Below are 18,781 nucleotides of genomic sequence, written 5' to 3'. Positions count from 1 at the left end.
AGGGGCTTGAGCAGTTTTTCATGAACTTCTGCAGAAAGGAGTGGGGGATTACGGGGAATTCCCAAAGCAGATGAGACGGGCACCCCGTGCTCGGCCTTCCCCACGCAGGCAGCGCACGCTGCGCTCCTCCAGGCAGATGCCATGGGCCTAGGAGTGGCCTTCACCTCCACTGGGGAATGGGGTCAGCTGTCTGTGTAGACCTGAGGACTGACCTCGTGCCAGGAAGTCCTGGTGAGGGCCCCAGCCCTGGATCCCCCCAGAACCAGGCCCCAGGCCCAGCCCAGACCACCAGGCCGCTGACTGCCAGGAGCCGACGGGAGGTGGTACGGCCAGGGGTGCCGTTGAACAGTGGAGCATCCAACAGGACTAAAACTTCTAGAATAGTCCAGTGGGTCCAACCCATGCCAGGCCCCCTCCAGAGGCTGTCTGTCGTCTGAGATGGGGTGAGACGGGTGGAAGAGGAACCTAGCCAGAGCCCGCTTCCTCCCCTCTGCAGAAGAGGTGGACAGCACCACCGCCTCAGCTCACCTGAGGGTCAGCGCCAGGATTCACTGCCTCCAGACCCTCCGTCGGCTGTGGGATGCCCAGAGCCGGGAGCCCACGAGCCCTGCGTGGGGAGGGAAAGAGCGGGGCCTCTACGGCCTCCAGTAATCACTGTGGTCCAGTGGTGCAGGTGGGACAGGTCACGGGTACTCACCAAAGCGGAATGGGAGAGGCAGGGAGGGAGGGATAGTGCCTGCATGGTGCTGCTGCCGTGGCCAGGCCCAGAGCCCACTCCCGGTGTGTTCACACACGCTGCCCAGCTGCAGGAAGGGCCAGGCCGGGGTTCCTGTGGGGAACCCCCACCCCCACTGATGGCTCTGGGCCTGGTGGAGGACTGGCTGGGATCACTCTGTGTTAATGGATCTGGGCCTGGTGGAGGACTGGCTGAATCACTCTGTGTTGATGAATCTGGGCCTGGTGGAGGACTGGCTGGGATCACTCACTGTTGATGGGTCTGGGCCTGGTGGAGGACTGGCTGGGATCACTCACTGTTGATGGGTCTGGGCCTGGTGGAGGACTGGCTGGGATCCCTCTGTGTTGATGAATCTGGGCCTGGTGGAGGACTGGCTGAAATCACTCTGTGTTGATTAATCTGGGCCTGGTGGAGGACTGGCTGGGATCCCTCTGTGTTGATGGGTCTGGGCCTGGTGGAGGACTGGCTGGGATCACTCACTGTTGATGGGTCTGGGCCTGGTGGAGGACTGGCTGGGATCACTCACTGTTGATGGGTCTGGGCCTGGTGGAGGACTGGCTGGGATCACTCACTGTTGATGGGTCTGGGCCTGGTGGAGGACTGGCTGGGATCCCTCTGTGTTGATGAATCTGGGCCTGGTGGAGGACTGGCTGAAATCACTCTGTGTTGATTAATCTGGGCCTGGTGGAGGACTGGCTGGGATCCCTCTGTGTTGATGGGTCTGGGCCTGGTGGAGGACTGGCTGGGATCACTCACTGTTGATGGGTCTGGGCCTGGTGGAGGACTGGCTGGGATCACTCACTGTTGATGGGTCTGGGCCTGGTGGAGGACTGGCTGGGATCACTCACTGTTGATGGGTCTGGGTCTGGTGGAGGACTGGCTGGGATCCCTCTGTGTTGACGGGTCTGGGTCTGGTGGAGGACTGGCTGGGATCACTCTGTGTTGATAGATCTGGGTCTGGATGCCCCACACGTAAGATGTTTCCTATGGACAACCAGGGATGTTTCCTTCCCTTAGAGAGAAGCCAGGACCCAGGGGCCTTTCAGACAAAGTTCCCGGGGAGGACACAACATCTGTGCTTAGAGGAAGGCCTGACCAGGCCCCCAGAGCACTGGGACCTCCTGTAATACAGGCCAAGGCAGCACTTCAGAGTGAGGGCAGCGTGGTGACCTTTCAGGCCTGGGGCTGATAGATGACCTTGTCAGATGGGGAGCCTGCCGTCCCTGCGGGATGCTGGTCTCTTCTTGTTAACCAGCACAAACCCGATTTCCCTCTGCCCACCCACCAATGTGGCCGCTCCAGGCCCTGGTCATTGCGTGTGACGGGTCTGTGATTTGTTGTGACAGGACGCTGCCTTCCACAGGTGACAAGGTGTCAGAAAGAGCACCTCAGACTCCTTCTCCCCTCCCTTTCTGTCTGAAGCCCAGCACTGGTCTGCTCCATCCATTCGGAATGGAAGTGAGGCAGGACTTTGGTGCCTGGGATGCGGGTCTGCTCCTTTCCCCTGGTTTGCTGCTTGTTCTGGGGTGTGATTTGGTTGTGCCATTTTGTTTACATCCTTGTTGTTGTACCTGCTCCACACCAGGAGGGGTCCCCTTTAGTGATAGCTCCTGGCTCAGGTCACTTTGGAGCCTTAGTGATCCCTGGGCCTCTTCTGGAGGTGCTCTGTGGAGGGGCAGCGGAGCACAGCAGAGAGTCCTGGCCTCGTTCCTCAAGTCCTCTGAGGACCCCAGGACTGCCAGGCCAAGGGGTTCCGAGGCTTGTCTCCTGCTCTGGATACCCTCAGGTAAAGCAAGTCCTGCCACAGCTGGATGACATGAGGCACTGAATCCTCAGGCAGTGCCAGGTGTGAGACCCAGAGATAGGAGACGGCACACGCACACACGCACGCACGCGCACACACACACACACACACACACACACACACACACACACACACACCTGGGAAGTTCTCAAAAAGACAGTGGTGGCAGCAGAAATTGAGAAACAAAAATTCCACAGAGCTGTGCATGAGGCCATTTCCTGGGCCTCTTCCAGTCTGTGGGCAGGCCTGGGGCCCCAGCTGTGGGTCTCAGGTGGACCCTGGGCCCCCAGCTGTGGCCTCAATCTCCTGTCCTGTGCTTTTCTGAGTTTGCACACACAGCGGCGTGGGGGTACAGGTCCTGTCTTTCTGAGCGGAGCTGGGGCAAGGGCTCTGCCTGGCGAGTGGACGGGGGTGAGGGAACCTGAGTGTGCTTCAAGGCTCTCCTCTCCCACCCGCTGGAGCTGCCGGGGAGAGGGGGTTCTCACTGTGGGCAGTCCCAGGTCAGCAGATCCCAGGGCTGGGCATTCGCTGTTCACTCTTGATCCCACCACAGGGGAAAGGACACGGCGACCACATCGTGGGAAAGGAAATGGGTCTGAGGAGGCCTGGGACAGCCCTCACATGCCTGAGCCATTCTCCCATCAGGGGGTCTGTTGTTGGCCACTGGGCAGAGAAAATCCTGGCACTGCAGGGGTGTGAGGAAGCTGGGAGGGTGGAGATGCAGGTGACCCTGGGACAGCTGGGACATGGGGACTCTGGAGGAACAAGTGCCAGGGCACCCAGCCCCTCACGGGGCCTTTTGGGCTCCCAGAGGCCCCTTGAGGCATAGATTTCCTCTCAAGAAAGGCTGGCTGACCTCTAGTCTGACTGTCTCACAAATGCAGCTGCCCCACAGAAGGTGTGAGGTCCCGGCCTCCATGCCTGACAGGTCAGCTGCCGGTCCTCCCTGCTGGGAGGAAAACGACGACGATTGCCTCCCCGACAAGTCCTGCACCAGCAGATGCTTAAACATGATCAAGGGAGCCATTAAAACCTTGGGGATCAATAAAGGCACTTACGTGCATCTGCCGTGTCCAGTGATGGCCAGGACCCCACAGGCGAGCTGTCTTGCCGGCAGGGGAGCAACAGGCTGGCGGTCTCACATCCCCGCGTCCCTCGTGGTCCTCAGTCCGCATGGCCAAAAAGTATTCACTACCTTCTCCTCAGGACCAGAGTCAGGACTGGACCTGGGGATGAATGCTGTGGAGAGCACAGAGACATGGAGAACGGGCTGGGGAATGGGGCTTGAGGACCGTGTGTGAGGACTGCAGGTCTTGCGGGGTGTGGTGACCTGTACGTGTCCTCATGGAGGGGTGCTGACCGTGTGCACATCCCCCCGACTTCCCTTGTCCTTGGACAGCAGGACCTGGGCTAAGGTGGCATGTAGTGTCGTGGGTGGCGGGCGTCAGCTCAGCCGCAGAGCCACCGGCTCCTCTCCCAGGCAGGGCCCAAAGGTCTCTCTACACCCACAGGATTGCCTGAAGATTGTGAAGGACTGTCTGGAAAAGGGGATGAGACTCATGTTGGTTTGGATACCACTTCACACATGGGTGAGCACCTCCCTCCCCTGCACCACTGGTGTCCACGGTGGGGGCTGAGGTCACCTGGCACTGGGGGCTGGGCTCTGTGTCCACGGTGGGGGCTGAGGTCTCCTGGCACTGGGGGCTGGGCTCTGTGTCCACGGTGGGGGCTGAGGTCTCCTGGCACTGGGGGGCTGGGCTCTGTGTCCACGGTGGGGGCTGAGGTCTCCTGGCACTGGGGGGCTGGGCTCTGTGTCCACGGTGGGGGCTGAGGTCACCTGGCACTGGGGCAGGGGCTCTGTGTTCATGGTGGGGGCTGAGGTCACCTGGCACTGGGGAGCTGGGCTCTGTGTCCATGGTGGGGGCTGAGGTCTCCTGGCACTGGGGAGCTGGGCTCTGTGTCCACGGTGGGGGCTGAGGTCACCTGGCACTGGGGGCTGGGCTCTGTGTCCACGGTGGGGGCTGAGGTCACCTGGCACTGGGGAGCTGGGCTCTGTGTCCATGGTGGGGGCTGAGGTCACCTGGCACTGGGGCAGGGGCTCTGTGTTCATGGTGGGGGCTGAGGTCTCCTGGCACTGGGGGGCTGGGCTCTGTGTCCACGGTGGGGGCTGAGGTCACCTGGCACTGGGGAGCTGGGCTCTGTGTCCACGGTGGGGGCTGAGGTCACCTGGCACTGGGGAGCTGGGCTCTGTGTCCACGGTGGGGGCTGAGGTCACCTGGCACTGGGGGGCTGGGCTCTGTGTCCATGGTGGGGGCTGAGGTCACCTGGCACTGGGGGGCTGGGCTCTGTGTCCACGGTGGGGGCTGAGGTCTCCTGGCACTGGGGGGCTGGGCTCTGTGTTCATGGTGGGGGCTGAGGTCACCTGGCACTGGGGGGCTGGGCTCTGTGTCCACGGTGGGGGCTGAGGTCTCCTGGCACTGGGGAGCTGGGCTCTGTGTCCACGGTGGGGGCTGAGGTCACCTGGCACTGGGGAGCTGGGCTCTGTGTCCATGGTGGGGGCTGAGGTCACCTGGCACTGGGGCAGGGGCTCTGTGTTCATGGTGGGGGCTGAGGTCTCCTGGCACTGAAGGGCTGGGCTCTGTGTCCATGGTGGGGGCTGAGGTCACCTGGCACTGGGGAGCTGGGCTCTGTGTCCATGGTGGGGGCTGAGGTCACCTGGCACTGGGGGGCTGGGCTCTGTGTTCATGGTGGGGGCTGAGGTCTCCTGGCACTGGGGGGCTGGGCTCTCTGTCCACGGTGGGGGCTGAGGTCACCTGGCACTGGGGAGCTGGGCTCTGTGTCCACGGTGGGGGCTGAGGTCTCCTGGCACTGGGGGGCTGGGCTCTGTGTTCATGGTGGGGGCTGAGGTCACCTGGCACTGGGGCGGGGGCTCTGTGTTCATGGTGAGGGCTGAGGTCACCTGGCACTGGGGAGCTGGGCTCTGTGTCCATGGTGGGGGCTGAGGTCTCCTGGCACTGGGGAGCTGGGCTCTGTGTCCACGGTGGAGGCTGAGGTCTCCTGGCACTGGCGAGCTGGGCTCTGTGTTCATGGTGGGGGCTGAGGTCTCCTGGCACTGGCGAGCTGGGCTCTGTGTTCATGGTGGGGGCTGAGGTTTCCTGGCACTGGAGAGCTGGGCTCTGTGTTCATGGTGGGGGCTGAGGTCACCTCGCACTGGGGAGCTGGGCTCTGTGTTCATGGTGGGGGCTGAGGTCACCTGGCACTGGGGGGCTGGGCTCTGTGTCCATGGTGGGGGCTCCAAATGGTCAACAGTTCCCTGAGACACGCCTTTGCTCTGTCCAGTGTGGCCCTCCCTTGCTGCTGCCTCCCGCCCTCTCCTGTCCACATCCTGCCTGCTCTTCTCCCACTCTGCCTCCTCATCCCCAGTCCACCTTAAAGGAGGATGGAGGGCGGGACTCAAACCATCCTGCAGGAGAAAGCTTTCTACTTTCTTGCTTTATTACAGGAAGAGAGCTCCTATTTTCTCCTTTTTTGTCAGCCATGGGGCTTGAACTCAAAACCTGGGCACTCCCCTGAGCTCTTTGGCTCAAGGCTAACCCTCTGCCATTTGGAGTACACTTCCAGTTTTTTCATGGTTAACTGGGGATAAAAGTCCCATGGACTTTCTTGTTCTGGGAATCAATTCTTCCTAAAGCACCCAAGTCTTGGTCCATCTCTGGAAATACCAGATCCAGAACCTCATCCATGCTGTGTACAGAGTTGGTCCACAGACCCTAACTCGGAGACGCCAGCATCACAGACCAGGTGGCATGCCCGGGTCCCCCATGGAATCTTCAGCATTCTACCCAGGCAGCCCAGAGTCAGAGCCCAGCGCCTGTCAGACTGGACGCCGGCCGCAGCAGCAGTCAGCGTGAGGTCAAGGCCAAGGCCGCTGCAGTGAGCCGAGACGCTGCAGAAACAACTTGACCTCTGCTCCCCTGGCTGGTCTACACTTGAGGACAGGCCCGGCGGCGTTCTTCAGGGCCCTGACACTGCCCACCCCATCGACCATGGCTCCTGGACGGTAGAGCTCCGCCCCCTAGTATTTTGTGAAGATTGAGACCTGGGTACCTAATATGTCCTCTGTGCAGGGATGGGTCCCCATGCCGGCCCGATACTCCTCCCCCCGTCAGACCTCGTGCAACTGAGCTCACCCTGGCCGCCCTCCCGTGGTGCTCATCCCAGCATTTCACTTGTGAAGCGGCATCTCCTGCCTTCCGTGTGCACTCCTCACAGCCCCTCTGCAACACATGTGCAAGATTTGAGTTTTCTCCTTCCCTAGAAAGCATTAATCCAGAGGGAGAAGGCAGAATGCGAGCCGAACCAAGCTTGGGTCACCTACTCTGTGCCCGGCTCAGCGCACAGTGTGTCCACAACTCCCTCTGTCAGTCGTCTTTTGAAACTCTAGGACCCTGTTGGAGACTCTTAGTTGGCGAGGACCCAGCTTGCTCCTGGCAGGCCTCAAAACCTGGTCTCCTCGCCCTCCCGGTCTCCGCACCGGCTCCTTCCCCACCCGGAAGGTGAAGCACAGCCCTTTCTGCCTCTTTGCTCTGCTGCTCTGGGCGTCTCCGTCCCCGCACACCAGTGCAGCCTCGGCAGCCGTGCACACCAGTAATTCACGTGCCACACGAGTGCCACACGATTGCGAGCAGCCAGACCCAGCGCTGAGCTTCCTGCCCATGGCAGCCGCCCCAGGGCCTCCTCGGGCACCCAGGCCTGGAGGGCAGCCTGAGGCCGGGCCGAGGGTGCTCACGGCGTCTCGTTCTTCTTCCTCTCTAGATCCTGGCCGCCAAAGTGCTCAACCTGGTCATGCCAAACCTGTCCCTGGGGGCCATCGACGCCAGTGTGATCTCGAGGAATAAGACGGAGGTGAGGCCCGGAGGGCTGGTGTGGTGGCTGTGGAGTGACGACGGCTGGGCAGAGTCCTGTCTGATGGCATGTCCTGCCTTAGGTTCCGTCTGTGGCCCTGAGTGGAGCAGTGGTAGACCAGAGGCAGAGCAAGCCCTGGCTGAGCGTGTGAGCACGCCGCATGGCCCAGGAGCCCAGGGGAGGCTGGGTGGCACGAGCCAGCTCTGGTGTTGAGTACAAGTGATCAAAACCCAAAGGGAGAGAGGTTAAGCGAGAGATTTATTGGAAATAATATTAGTAAATGTCACCCCTTCCTTTGGGAAAGAGGGCTTTTTTAATCTTGTCCCTTTCCACAACAAACCCATTCAAGGCCAGAGTGGGCGGTGGGACATCTCCCTGCTGACTGTGGGGCCTGACGGTTCCCTCCGCTCCAGGGGAGCTGCGGGTGCTCCTTCCCTGCTGTGCCTAGAAAGCTCCCTCTGAGGAAACAGATGGATTGGGAGAGTTCTGAGCAGTGGGGGAGAGGTGGGAGTTCCTGGACTCTGGTGGAGGGAGGTAGGAGAGGGAGGAGGAGCCACCTCCAGAGAGCCTGCCATGCCTGCTCCAGCCTCCAGAGCTGTCTGTCTGTGATCAGGAGGAGGGAAGAGGGATGCCAGCGATGGAAAGCCTGTCTACCCAGAGGGCTCTCCGTTGTCCTTACCATCTCTGGGTTCTGCCAGGTTACATCCCAATCTGACCAGCCATGCGCTATGCTCCACAGAGGCCCAGGCCTGTGTGTTCTCTTGAGGGCTGGTGTCCTTGCCACTCCCTTCATTTCTGGTGGACAAAGCCCCCAAGGCCAGCTGTCACTCACCCCGTGACAGGGAGGCAGGACCTGCAGGCAGTGGAGAATGAATGCTGACAGATTGGAAGCTGGCTCAGCACAGAGGTTCCAGGTTCATCCCAGAACACACACACAAACTAAACTTGCCAGTGAGTTGTGGCACAAGTGCTAGAGTACATGTTTTGAGGAAGGAAAAGAAAGGAAACAAACACAGGGACAGCACCAGGTTCACACACACACACAGAATGTCACCTCGGGTGTTAGAAGCATGCCTTGGTAGCAGAGCACTGGCTTAGTGAGCCCGAAGCCCTGGGTTCCTCCCAATCATCACAACAAGGAAAAGCTGCTGTGGCGGTCTCAGAATTGCCATGTGAGGTGGCACGGCTCTCTCTGGCCTCAGGTTCTTCCACTGGCACAGCCCTCTTCTCCACTCCTCAGTTTCCCTCTGGCTCTCACTTTTGGCCTTGCTCTAGTCACACCACGGCCTGCCCTTTCCCCTGTACATCTGGCAGTTCCAGCCCCAGGCTAAGAATAGAACATTGTGTAAACAGGGGCTACGTGACCAGGAAGGAAGCCCAACCCACAGGTCAGAGGACAGGCAGGGAGGTGGCCAGGAGCTGCATCACATCCTCAGGCTGGACTGGTCACTTGTAAACACACAACCACACCCCACACCACGACACACATAGAAAACCCACACCAAACCCATACACACATTCACATGCATACACACACTACACCCTGGTGTTGAGTTCATCAGGTGGAGGTGAGGATCAGGAGTCATCACACAGTAAACCCTGGTGTTGACTTCATCAGGTGGAGGTGAGGATCAGGAGACATCACACACTACACCCTGGTGTTGAGTTCATCAGGTGGAGGTGAGGATCAGGAGTCATCACACAGTAAACCCTGGTGTTGAGTTCATCAGGTGGAGGTGAGGATCAGGAGTCATCACACAGTAAACCCTGGTGTTGAGTTCATCAGGTGGAGGTGAGGATCAGGAGTCATCACACAGTAAACCCTGGTGTTGAGTTCATCAGGTGGAGGTGAGGATCAGGAGTCATCACACAGTAAACCCTGGTGTTGAGTTCATCAGGTGGAGGTGAGGATCAGGAGTCATCACACAGTAAACCCTGGTGTTGAGTTCATCAGGTGGAGGTGAGGATCAGGAGTCATCACACACTACACCCTGGTGTTGAGTTCATCAGGTGGAGGTGAGGATCAGGAGTCATCACACACTACACCCTGGTGTTGAGTTCATCAGGTGGAGGTGAGGATCAGGAGTCATCACACAGTAAACCCTGGTGTTGAGTTCATCAGGTGGAGGTGAGGATCAGGAGTCATCACACAGTAAACCCTGGTGTTGAGTTCATCAGGTGGAGGTGAGGATCAGGAGTCATCACACAGTAAACCCTGGTGTTGAGTTCATCAGGTGGAGGTGAGGATCAGGAGTCATCACACACTACACCCTGGTGTTGAGTTCATCAGGTGGAGGTGAGGATCAGGAGTCATCACACAGTAAACCCTGGTGTTGAGTTCATCAGGTGGAGGTGAGGATCAGGAGTCATCACACAGTAAACCCTGGTGTTGACTTCATCAGGTGGAGGTGAGGATCAGGAGACATCACACACTACACCCTGGTGTTGAGTTCATCAGTTGGAGGTGAGGATCAGGAGTCATCACACAGTAAACCCTGGTGTTGAGTTCATCAGTTGGAGGTGAGGATCAGGAGTCATCACACACTACACCCTGGTGTTGAGGTCATCAGGTGGAGGTGAGGATCAGGAGTCATCACACAGTAAACCCTGGTGTTGAGTTCATCAGGTGGAGGTGAGGATCAGGAGTCATCACACAGTAAACCCTGGTGTTGAGTTCATCAGTTGGAGGTGAGGATCAGGAGTCATCACACACTACACCTTGGTGTTGAGTTCATCAGGTGGAGGTGAGGATCAGGAGTCATCACACACTACACCCTGGTGTTGAGTTCATCAGGTGGAGGTGAGGATCAGGAGTCATCACACAGTAAACCCTGGTGTTGAGTTCATCAGGTGGAGGTGAGGATCAGGAGTCATCACACACTAACCCTGGTGTTGAGTTCATCAGGTGGAGGTGAGGATCAGGAGTCATCACACAGTAAACCCTGGTGTTGAGTTCATCAGGTGGAGGTGAGGATCAGGTGACATCACACAGTAAACCCTGGTGCTGAGTTCATCAGGTGGTGGTAAATCACCTCCTCATCTGTTCTCATGTCTCCTCTGGATCCTGATCCTGGCCTAGCCCCTCTGGGTACCACTTTAGTTCCTCTGTGCTTCTCTTTCCCTTGGCACTGAAGCTCTGCTAAGCAGATCTCTCCTGCCAACGGGGCCCTGCAGACCCTGGAACCACAGTGACTTTGTCAGACTCCCCAAGGACCGCTCGCCTCCTGTCCTCTCAACCTGCAGACAGATGGCTGGACAAACAGCGTCTGTGTCCTGGGCTGCAGCAAAACGCTAATCCACCTCGTCTTGCAAATGTTGGCCTCACCGGGTTCAGGCCTCTCCTGACATTAGACCGAGTCCAGGGAGGTGACGGAGATGGCAGGGCAGCTGGGTGCCTGGGTGGGGATCTGGAATTCTCGCCCAGGCCTGTAGAGGAGGCAGCAGAAATGACAGCTCCCCTCAACCGGAGTGTGTAAGGCTCAGAGTCCAGTTATGTCAGGAGGTGGTGCTGTCAGCCTTTCACCTGTCACCCCACGTGAACCCGCCACCCTCCCCTCATGGCCTCTGACCCCCACAAGGCCCGAAAGGAAAACTCACCCAGACTTTGCAGGCCAAATGTCCCGTGTCCAGCCAGAAGCTGGGCAGGGCCCCGCAGTGCCTCCGTGGCCGCAGTGCACAGGGAAACCCAGACACAGAGACCACGCCTTGACTGCTCCAGAAAGGTGCATGGAGACACCGGGCGGGCAGATGTAGGGACCCCGCGCCCCGCCCCACACACTGACAGGGCCTTGTCTGTTTCCCCCAGGTTGAGCTTTACAACTCAGACCCCCTGATCTGCCATGCAGGGCTGAAGGTGTGCTTCGGCGTCCAGTTGCTGAACGCCGTCTCCAGGGTGGAGCGCGCTCTGCCCAAGCTCACCGTGCCCTTCCTGCTGCTGCAGGGCTCTGCTGACCGCCTGTGCGACAGCAAAGGGGCCTACCAGCTCATGGGCTCGGCGCGGAGCCTGGACAAGACCCTCAAGGTGCGTGTGGCAGCCCCTGCCCTCTCCAGGAAGGCTCCCCTTAGTCTCCCCCAGAGGCCCTGACAGGCTAGAAGGACAGACTCAGGGGCCTGCAAATCCCAGCATGGCCCAGGGGTCCCCTGCTGGTGCTTCCATTGGCCTCAGAGGGAGAAAGGGGCAACGGGGAGATGGGTGATTAGAACCAACTACAGGCAGACACTGGGCAAATAAACCCCGAGAGAACATCAGGTCCGAGCTCCAGGGTGGCTGTGACAGTCTCAAGGCGGAGTGGAGTCCTGTGTGAGCCTGAGACTCCAGGACTTCCTAGGGGTAGAGGTACCAGGCAAATGGCTGTGGGCAAGAGGCTGAGAAAATTCTAGAGTTATCCCATGTGAAGGGGTAGCTGAACGAGCTGCTTGGGGGAGAGGCGGGAGAAGGGAGGGGGGCTAGGGAGCCCCTGGAGAGAAAGGGCACTGGAGCCAAGGTGGGATGGATGGCGCAACTGATGGTGGGATGGTAATTCACCTGGGTGCTGTGCTGGGCGCTCAGGAGGGGGAGTCAAGTGCTTGAGCCCAGGTCTCTGGGGCGTCCGAGGGCAGACCATGACCAGCTGCCCCGCGCAGGGAGGGACACGTGAGTGGGTATGGGGCCTCCTGCCCCCTCCCCCCCGCTCCCCAGTCACATGACAGCGGGGCCCTGACACCATCTCCGCCTTGCAGATCTATGAGGGCGCCTACCATGTTCTGCACAAGGAGCTTCCCGAAGTCACCGCCTCCGTCTTCCACGAGATAAGCGTGTGGGTCTCCCAGAGGACAGCCTGCGCCGGGGCCAGGCCCCCGCCCTGAGCCCCTCGGCCAGCGGGGCCACTCGGTCAGGGACGCGGGGACAAGGGGCAGAGCTGGCTCCCGAGATGTGGCTTACAGAAACCCCAAACCCAAACCAAAAATAACTGGAGAAATCCTTAGCACAATTGACTTGAGACACGAGCACCTGCCAGCAGCCCGCCCCAAGGGCAGAGGGGACATGCAGGTGAAAAAGAGGCAGGGAGATGAGCCAGGGGCCAGCAGCCCTCAGAGCCCACAGGGACATGTCCAAGGGATGCAAGCACAGCTCTGCCACCTCCCCCAGCCCTGTGGGACCCACCCTGCTGTCCCTGAGCCCCGCCGGCCCCAGCCCCCCCAGTATCCCCGGGCTTCCTTGGCTTGAGCTGAGTGGCCTGCCGGCTGGTCCCACCGGACTGGCATATAGGCCTGGGCCCACACGCCGTGACCTCACAGGCCCAGCGGGATGGGCACAGTCCAGATGGCACACTGAACAGGGGACTTTCCCCGGTGCCAGGAGGCAGAGCTGCCCACGGGGCGCTGTGTGCATTCCCAAGACGCCCCCCACCCCAGCTCGTGGACGCTGAGGGGGAGCTGTGTGGAAGAAGAGTTTCTAATATAAAACCTATGCTAAAGCAGAGATGGCTGTGTGGGTGGGGCAGACGAGACGCCCTCCCTGCACCATGGAGGCAGTGTCCCCTGTCTTCCAGGGATGAGGCAGTGTCCCCTGTCTTCCAGGGATGGGGCAGTGTCCTGTAAGGACACCCCAGGAGGCTGCAGAGTCCTCGCCTGGCCAGCCTGGGCGCGCAGTGGCGTGGGGCCCTCTGGTGGCAGGAGATCCCAGTGCAGCCGTCCCCACCCTGGAGGACGGCAGGACAGCGGGACGCCCCGCCTGCCCCGGGCCTCTGCAGCCTGCCCTCTCAGGTGCCCCCCAGTCTGCCTGCCCTTGGCCTCCGTGCCAGCAATAAGGGGTTCGCACCCCACAGTGGCCCCACTCCAGGAGCACGTCCATCTTGAAAACGGGACTCGCTGTTACCTCAAGAGTCTGCTTGGCGGGCTGTGGGGGAGGCGCCTGCCAGGCCTGGGGAGGGCTGTGTGCTCCACTCCCCAGGGGTGCGTTTCAGGGCCCCACGGTCTAGGCCGCCCGCTGCCGCCAGGCCCCGCATGCAGGTTAGGGGTGGGAAGCCTTCCTGTCCTCCCTCCCCGAGCCAGGCCCTGCTCCAGGCTCCTCCTGGGCTCCGGGAGCAGGGGCCCCGGCCCCCAGCAGCCCTGAATCACGGCAGCCATGATGAGCTGGCCGCCCCTGTGAAAGGCCCTAAGAGCTTCTGTCCTCTGGGGTGGCAGGGCGTGTTCACTGCCCGGGGCCTGAGCCTCCCCCAGGCCGGCAGGCAGAGGCTGGAGCCGACCCTGCAGAGCCCTGAGTAAAACTGACCTACAAGAGGTGGGCGTCCTCACCCGCCCAGGGAAACCAGGCGGCGGCATGACAGCTCCCCCCCTCCACCCAGCTGCCCTCCCCAGGAGCCCAGCGTCTCCCCACCCCCCTCTCAAAGGGACAGGCACAGTGGCAAGGCACACGGTGTGACCAAGGTCTCTTCAGATGCATGGAGTTTTTGACATGAAAGCTCTTGTAGAGACGATTCGAATGCGGACATGTTAAGGTCTGGTTAAAGAACTTGTCTTTGTACCCGGAGTGGAAGGATCTGGAACTGGGCCTGCTGAGAGGGGCCGGAATATGGACACGTTGCATTGGTGGCTGCGTCTGGAGAAGCTGGGGACCTGCCAGCCCTGCCTGCCCCTGGCCCCTGCGCGGTGGGCGTCCCGCTGGGGCAGGCTCCGTGCTGACCTGCTGCGCTTGGCAGCTGCCCGCTGCGGAGAGCAGAGGACGAGGGTTTGCCAGGCGTGCACGCCGCGCTGGCCCTGCCTGAGAGGAAGTTGGAGGGCAAGACCTGGGACCCCGAGATCCTGCCAGGGGTCAGCCAGGGCACTGTGGCACCATGTGGAAATAAGTTCTGTGCCTGGAGAGCAACGCAGGAGAGACTGTGGGGTGCAGCCCCCGGGTCCTGGTGGGGAGACGCGTAGGCAGCCCCCCCCCGGAGCACTGTGGGAGCCCCAGGCTGGAGCACCCATGCTCTGCCTTGCCCCTCGCACCTCACTGTCCTTTCTTCAGATTGTCCCCATAACGCTGCCTTGCCACTGTCACTGCAGCAGGGCCACACCCCGCGGTGTACTCCAGTGACGTCAGCGTAGTTACTCAAGGCACGGGTATGTGCTTCGGCTGATCCGAATAAACCAGGTGTTTTCTGAGTGGTGTCCCGTCTGTCTGTCTGTCTGGTCTTGTCTGACAGGCGTCTTGCACAGCTGTTTCCACACTTTGGCCAGGCAGCAGACACTGCCTGGAAAGCCTCTTCTCCACCACCCAGACCACCCAGGGCTTCCCAACAGCCCTTTCACGTCCCACCCTGGCCCTGCACTCACGCCCAACCTCATGCCACACTTGCTGCGCCCCCACCGCCACCCAGCCACTCAGCCTGAAGACCAAGGTCGAGCAGGTCATCCCAAAGAACGCTGCCACCAGCAGTCCCCAGGGAGAGCCCCTGCCCCCCGGGTCCCCTCAGGGCCTGGTTCACACAGTGGCCAGAGGGGCCCTGCACGAGTGGACCGTGCAGCCCTCGCCAGCCCGGCTCCCCTGCGCCTCTCCAGGGCCAGGTGGTAGCCACGCTCACATTTTAAACCACCGTCCACAGCCATTATTGCCTGAGATGGCTTCTGAGAACTTCCTGAGACCTGAGGACCCGGGCCACGGCTCAACCATAACCTCGTCTTAACAGAGCAGCCAGAAAATACCAAGGAAACACACAGGAATGCATAATCCCAGCAAAAGATCACAAAATTCACGAAGAAGGCAGCATATCTTCCTCAAAAATCCATAAGTAATAATAAAGGACTTAAGTAAGGTCCAAATGAGCTCAACCCAACAATAATACATTAACAAAGTAAACAAGTAGATGTTAAAATTAAAAAAAAAAAAAAAACACTCTACCACTAGAGTGCTTGCCTAGCATGCACCAAGACCCGGGTTTGATTCCTCAGTACCACATACATAGAAAAAAGCCGGAAGTGGTGCTGAGGCTCAAGTGGTAGAGCTCTAGCCTTGAGAAAATCCAAGGACAGTGCTCAAGCCCTGAGTTCAAGACCAGGAGTGGAAAAAAAAAAAAAACTGGATAGCTTCAAAGAGGATGTGAACAAAGAAGAGAATACAAACCCAGGACCAGCAAAAAAAAAAAAAAAAAAGAGGTTGAAAACAGGGTACCAAAGCTCGATAATAAAAGTACCGAAATTAGATAAAACAAATGATACCAAGATCTGGAAAATGTAGAAGAAATGAACAAAAATTTAAGTACAGTTGATCCGCCAAAATTGAGCCAAGAAAAGATAAACCACTTAAATAGAGCTGTAAGTAATGACGTAGAAGCAGTAATAGTCTCCCAATAAAGAGAAGCCCAGGGGCCCGGGAGTTTGGCCTAGCGGTTAAAGTGCTTGCCTAGCATGCACAAAGACCCGGGTTCGATTCCTCGGTATCCCACATACACAACCAAGCCGGAAGTGGCAGAGACGAGACACAACCAAGCCGGAAAAGAGGCAGAGACGAGACTGCGATGGCGACAGAGAGCGAAAGAAGCGAGCTGAGCTGAAGTGAACAGAGCCCAACCGAGTGGTGGCCGGAGCGAGCCGGGCCGGAGCGAGCAGGACCGGAGCGTGCGGGAGCGAGCCGAGCCAGAGCCAGCGAGGCCGGAGCGAGAGGGGGCCAGAGCGAGAAGGGGCCAGAGCAAGCCAGGAGCAGGGCCGGGCCGGAGCGAGCAGAGCCAGGAGCGAGCGAGAGCTGGCCAGGCCGGAGCGAGCGGGGCCGGAGCGAGAAAGAGAAAGGGGCCAAGTTCTAACAGACTTTCAAAAAAAAGAACAAACACCAGTACTCTTAAATTCTTGAATGGACAGGGGTGTCCAGTCTCTCCACTCTTATTCAGTATGTTACTAGAACTCATAGAGAAATGAGGCAGGAAATAAAAGGGGTACAGATAAGGAAAGAAGAATTTGAGGGACAGGAGTTTGGCCTAGTGGTTAAAGTGCTTGCCTAGCATGCAGGAAGACCCAGGTTCGATTCCTCGGTACCACATACATAGGAAAAAAAGCAGGAAGTGGTGCTGAGGCTCAGGTGGTAGAGCTCTAGCCTTGAGAAAGTCCAAGGACAGTGCTCAGGCCCTGAGCTCAAGCCCAGGACTGGCAAAAAAAAAAAAAAAAAAAAGAACTTGAAGTATCAATGTTTGTTAATGACGTGACCTTTTACGTGACTCTACAGAACCCATCAAAACAACTTTGTAGAACAGATAAATACTTTTGAAAAAGCAGCAAGACATAAAATCAATACTCGGGATTCAGTGGTCTCTCTAAATACTAACAGCCCGCTGAGAAATCAGGAAATCAGTTCCATTCACAAGTAGTTCCTAAAACAATTTAATGCCCAAGCATTCACCATCAAGGTAAGAGAGCTCTACAATGAAAACTATAAAAAAAAAATCAAAGAAAAAAAAAGAGCAACTGAAGAGCCATCAGAAGACAGAAGACGTCCTATGCTCTTGGATTGGCAGAATCACTATGAGAGTGGTTGTGCTTCCCAGCGCGGTGGCTACAATTAGTGACTAGAAAACAGGAAGTGGTGCGGTGGCTCAAAGTGTAGCGCTCGTCTTGAGCTGAAGCATGTAGTCCAGTCCCAGGGTGGACGTGAAGAGAAAGTGGAAAATGGCCATCCTGCCCAAAGCAGCCTACAGAGTCAATGCTATGCTTACAAAACTCCAATGTCATTCCTCACAGAACTAAAGAAATCAATCCAGAAATTCACCTGGAGGCATAAATAATACTGAATAACAAAAGCGGTGCTTTCTGCAGGTCTTTAACACCTCCCAGGCCTTAGGTGGGGTGGGTGGGGAGCTGTCCGCCGAGCAGGCCCTCCAGTGGCAGCTGGCGGTCTGGGACACTGGGCCGTCCCTCTGTGGACACAGCAGCAGCAGCTGCACAGTGGAGGACAAGCTCCAGTGGGGCTGTGGCCCAGAAAGCTGAGGCTCTGCTCCACCAGCCTGGAGCCTCGGGATGACCCAGCCGCAGTTCTCACCCCGGCCAGAGGGGGCGCGCTTCCTCGGGTGGACCCACGGCAGGGAGAGTGCTGTGATTGGTGCAAACGCAGCCCTAATTTGCATGAAGGGCTGCTGTGATTGGAGGAGATGCCTCTGCCACGCCCCCTCTGGCTCGGGAGCAGGCTGCCCACGTTGGGGAGCCAGCCCTGAGAGTGACAGTTCTGTAGTTCATCTTCACTGGACTCAGCCTGGGACAGTGGCCGCACAGCAGCTGAGAACCAGCAAGAGCGGATGAGGAGACCACAGACATGTGGAGCCAGCCAGCCAGCACTGCCCTGGGAGCTGCAGGGCCAGGCCCTACACCAGCCGTCCAGAGCCTGCCAGGGCAGCTGGTGGCGAAGGCCAAGGGCGCTGGGCCTCCACCCGAGTGGTCACAGCCCTGGTTCTCTGTGGGCACCCAGAGCCAGGCGCCCAGCCCTGCAGGAGCTTCACCCCACTTCTCAGTGTTTCAATCCTAGTAGAGCAGAACCCAGGTGGCTGAGGAGAGCAAGGCCGTTCACCCGTTCCTGCCTCCCCGCTCATTTACATACTGCAACTTTGTACAGGAAGCAGGAACTGCGAGCTGTGTTTGGGGAACTGCTGCCCTCACCCCAACCTGCAGCCTGGCTTCAGGGCATCCTCTGGCACAGTCTTGGTTGGTGATCTGTTCACTACAGCAGCAAGCCAGGAAATGTCCATTCCAGAGCATTTCTCCCAAAACATCCTCGAGAATCTGGAGTTGAGGAACAGAAGCTGTGAGAAGGCTCCATGTCCTAGCTGGCTGTACCACCAATCACATGAGAAGAAACAGTCACAAAAATCCTGTTCCACAGGGGGCCGGGAGTGTGGCCTAGTGGTTAAAGTGTTTGCCTAGCATGCATGAAGACCCGGTTCAAATCCTCGGTATCACATACATAGAAAAAAGCTGGAAGTGGTGCTGAGGCTCAAGTGGCAGAGCTCTAGCCTTGAGAAAGTCCAAGGACAGTGCTCAGACCCTGAGCTCAAGCCCAGGACTGTCAAAAAAAAATTAAAAAAAAAAAGTCTGCTCCACAAAGGTCTGTGCCTCTTCCCGACACTGGCACACCCAAGCAGGTGTGGCCTAAGGCCACTAGTCTGGTCCCACCTTTCTAGCCACCAGAGAACGGTTTAGAAATGCAAGTCACTTCCAGTCCCCCTGCCAAAATGCAAGTCAGCCTATCTCCCGGCTCTGCCGACTCCTCCCCTGGGCGGCCCCCACACTGAGCTCACAAACACGCTGAGCTCACTGAGGCCCAGAGCGTGAACCTCATACCCTCGGCTTGCTTGTGTACTGATGGGTAAATTGAAGCACAGCAGAGATGAGAAGGAAAG

General features: G+C 58.6%; 1 protein-coding gene across 7 annotated transcripts in view; it reads left to right on the top strand.

The window, feature by feature from the left end:
• The window catches only part of Mgll (monoglyceride lipase), a 108,845-nt gene extending 94,275 nt beyond the window's left edge, over positions 1-14,570 (top strand). For 4 of the 7 annotated variants that reach the window (XM_090323941.1, XM_090323945.1, XM_090323939.1 and 1 more), the window contains exons 6-9: positions 4,052-4,129; positions 7,356-7,445; positions 11,251-11,466; positions 12,165-14,570. In XM_090323941.1, the coding sequence (XP_090180067.1) occupies positions 4,052-4,129; positions 7,356-7,445; positions 11,251-11,466; positions 12,165-12,290 (510 nt within the window). In that variant the 3' untranslated portion in view covers positions 12,291-14,570. The remainder of the gene's footprint in view (positions 1-4,051; positions 4,130-7,355; positions 7,446-11,250; positions 11,467-12,164) is intronic. The other 3 variants (XM_090323943.1, XM_090323944.1, XM_090323942.1) reach the window with 3 other exon arrangements.
• The last annotated feature ends 4,211 nt before the right edge of the window (positions 14,571-18,781 follow it).

Source organism: Megascapheus bottae, chromosome 33, assembly GCF_031878675.1.
Source record: "Megascapheus bottae isolate mThoBot1 chromosome 33, mThoBot2.hap1, whole genome shotgun sequence".
In the NCBI taxonomy this organism is placed as follows: domain Eukaryota; kingdom Metazoa; phylum Chordata; class Mammalia; order Rodentia; family Geomyidae; genus Megascapheus; species Megascapheus bottae.
The sequence above is the reverse complement of the archived record's forward strand: the minus strand, read 5'-3'. Positions and strand labels throughout refer to the sequence as shown.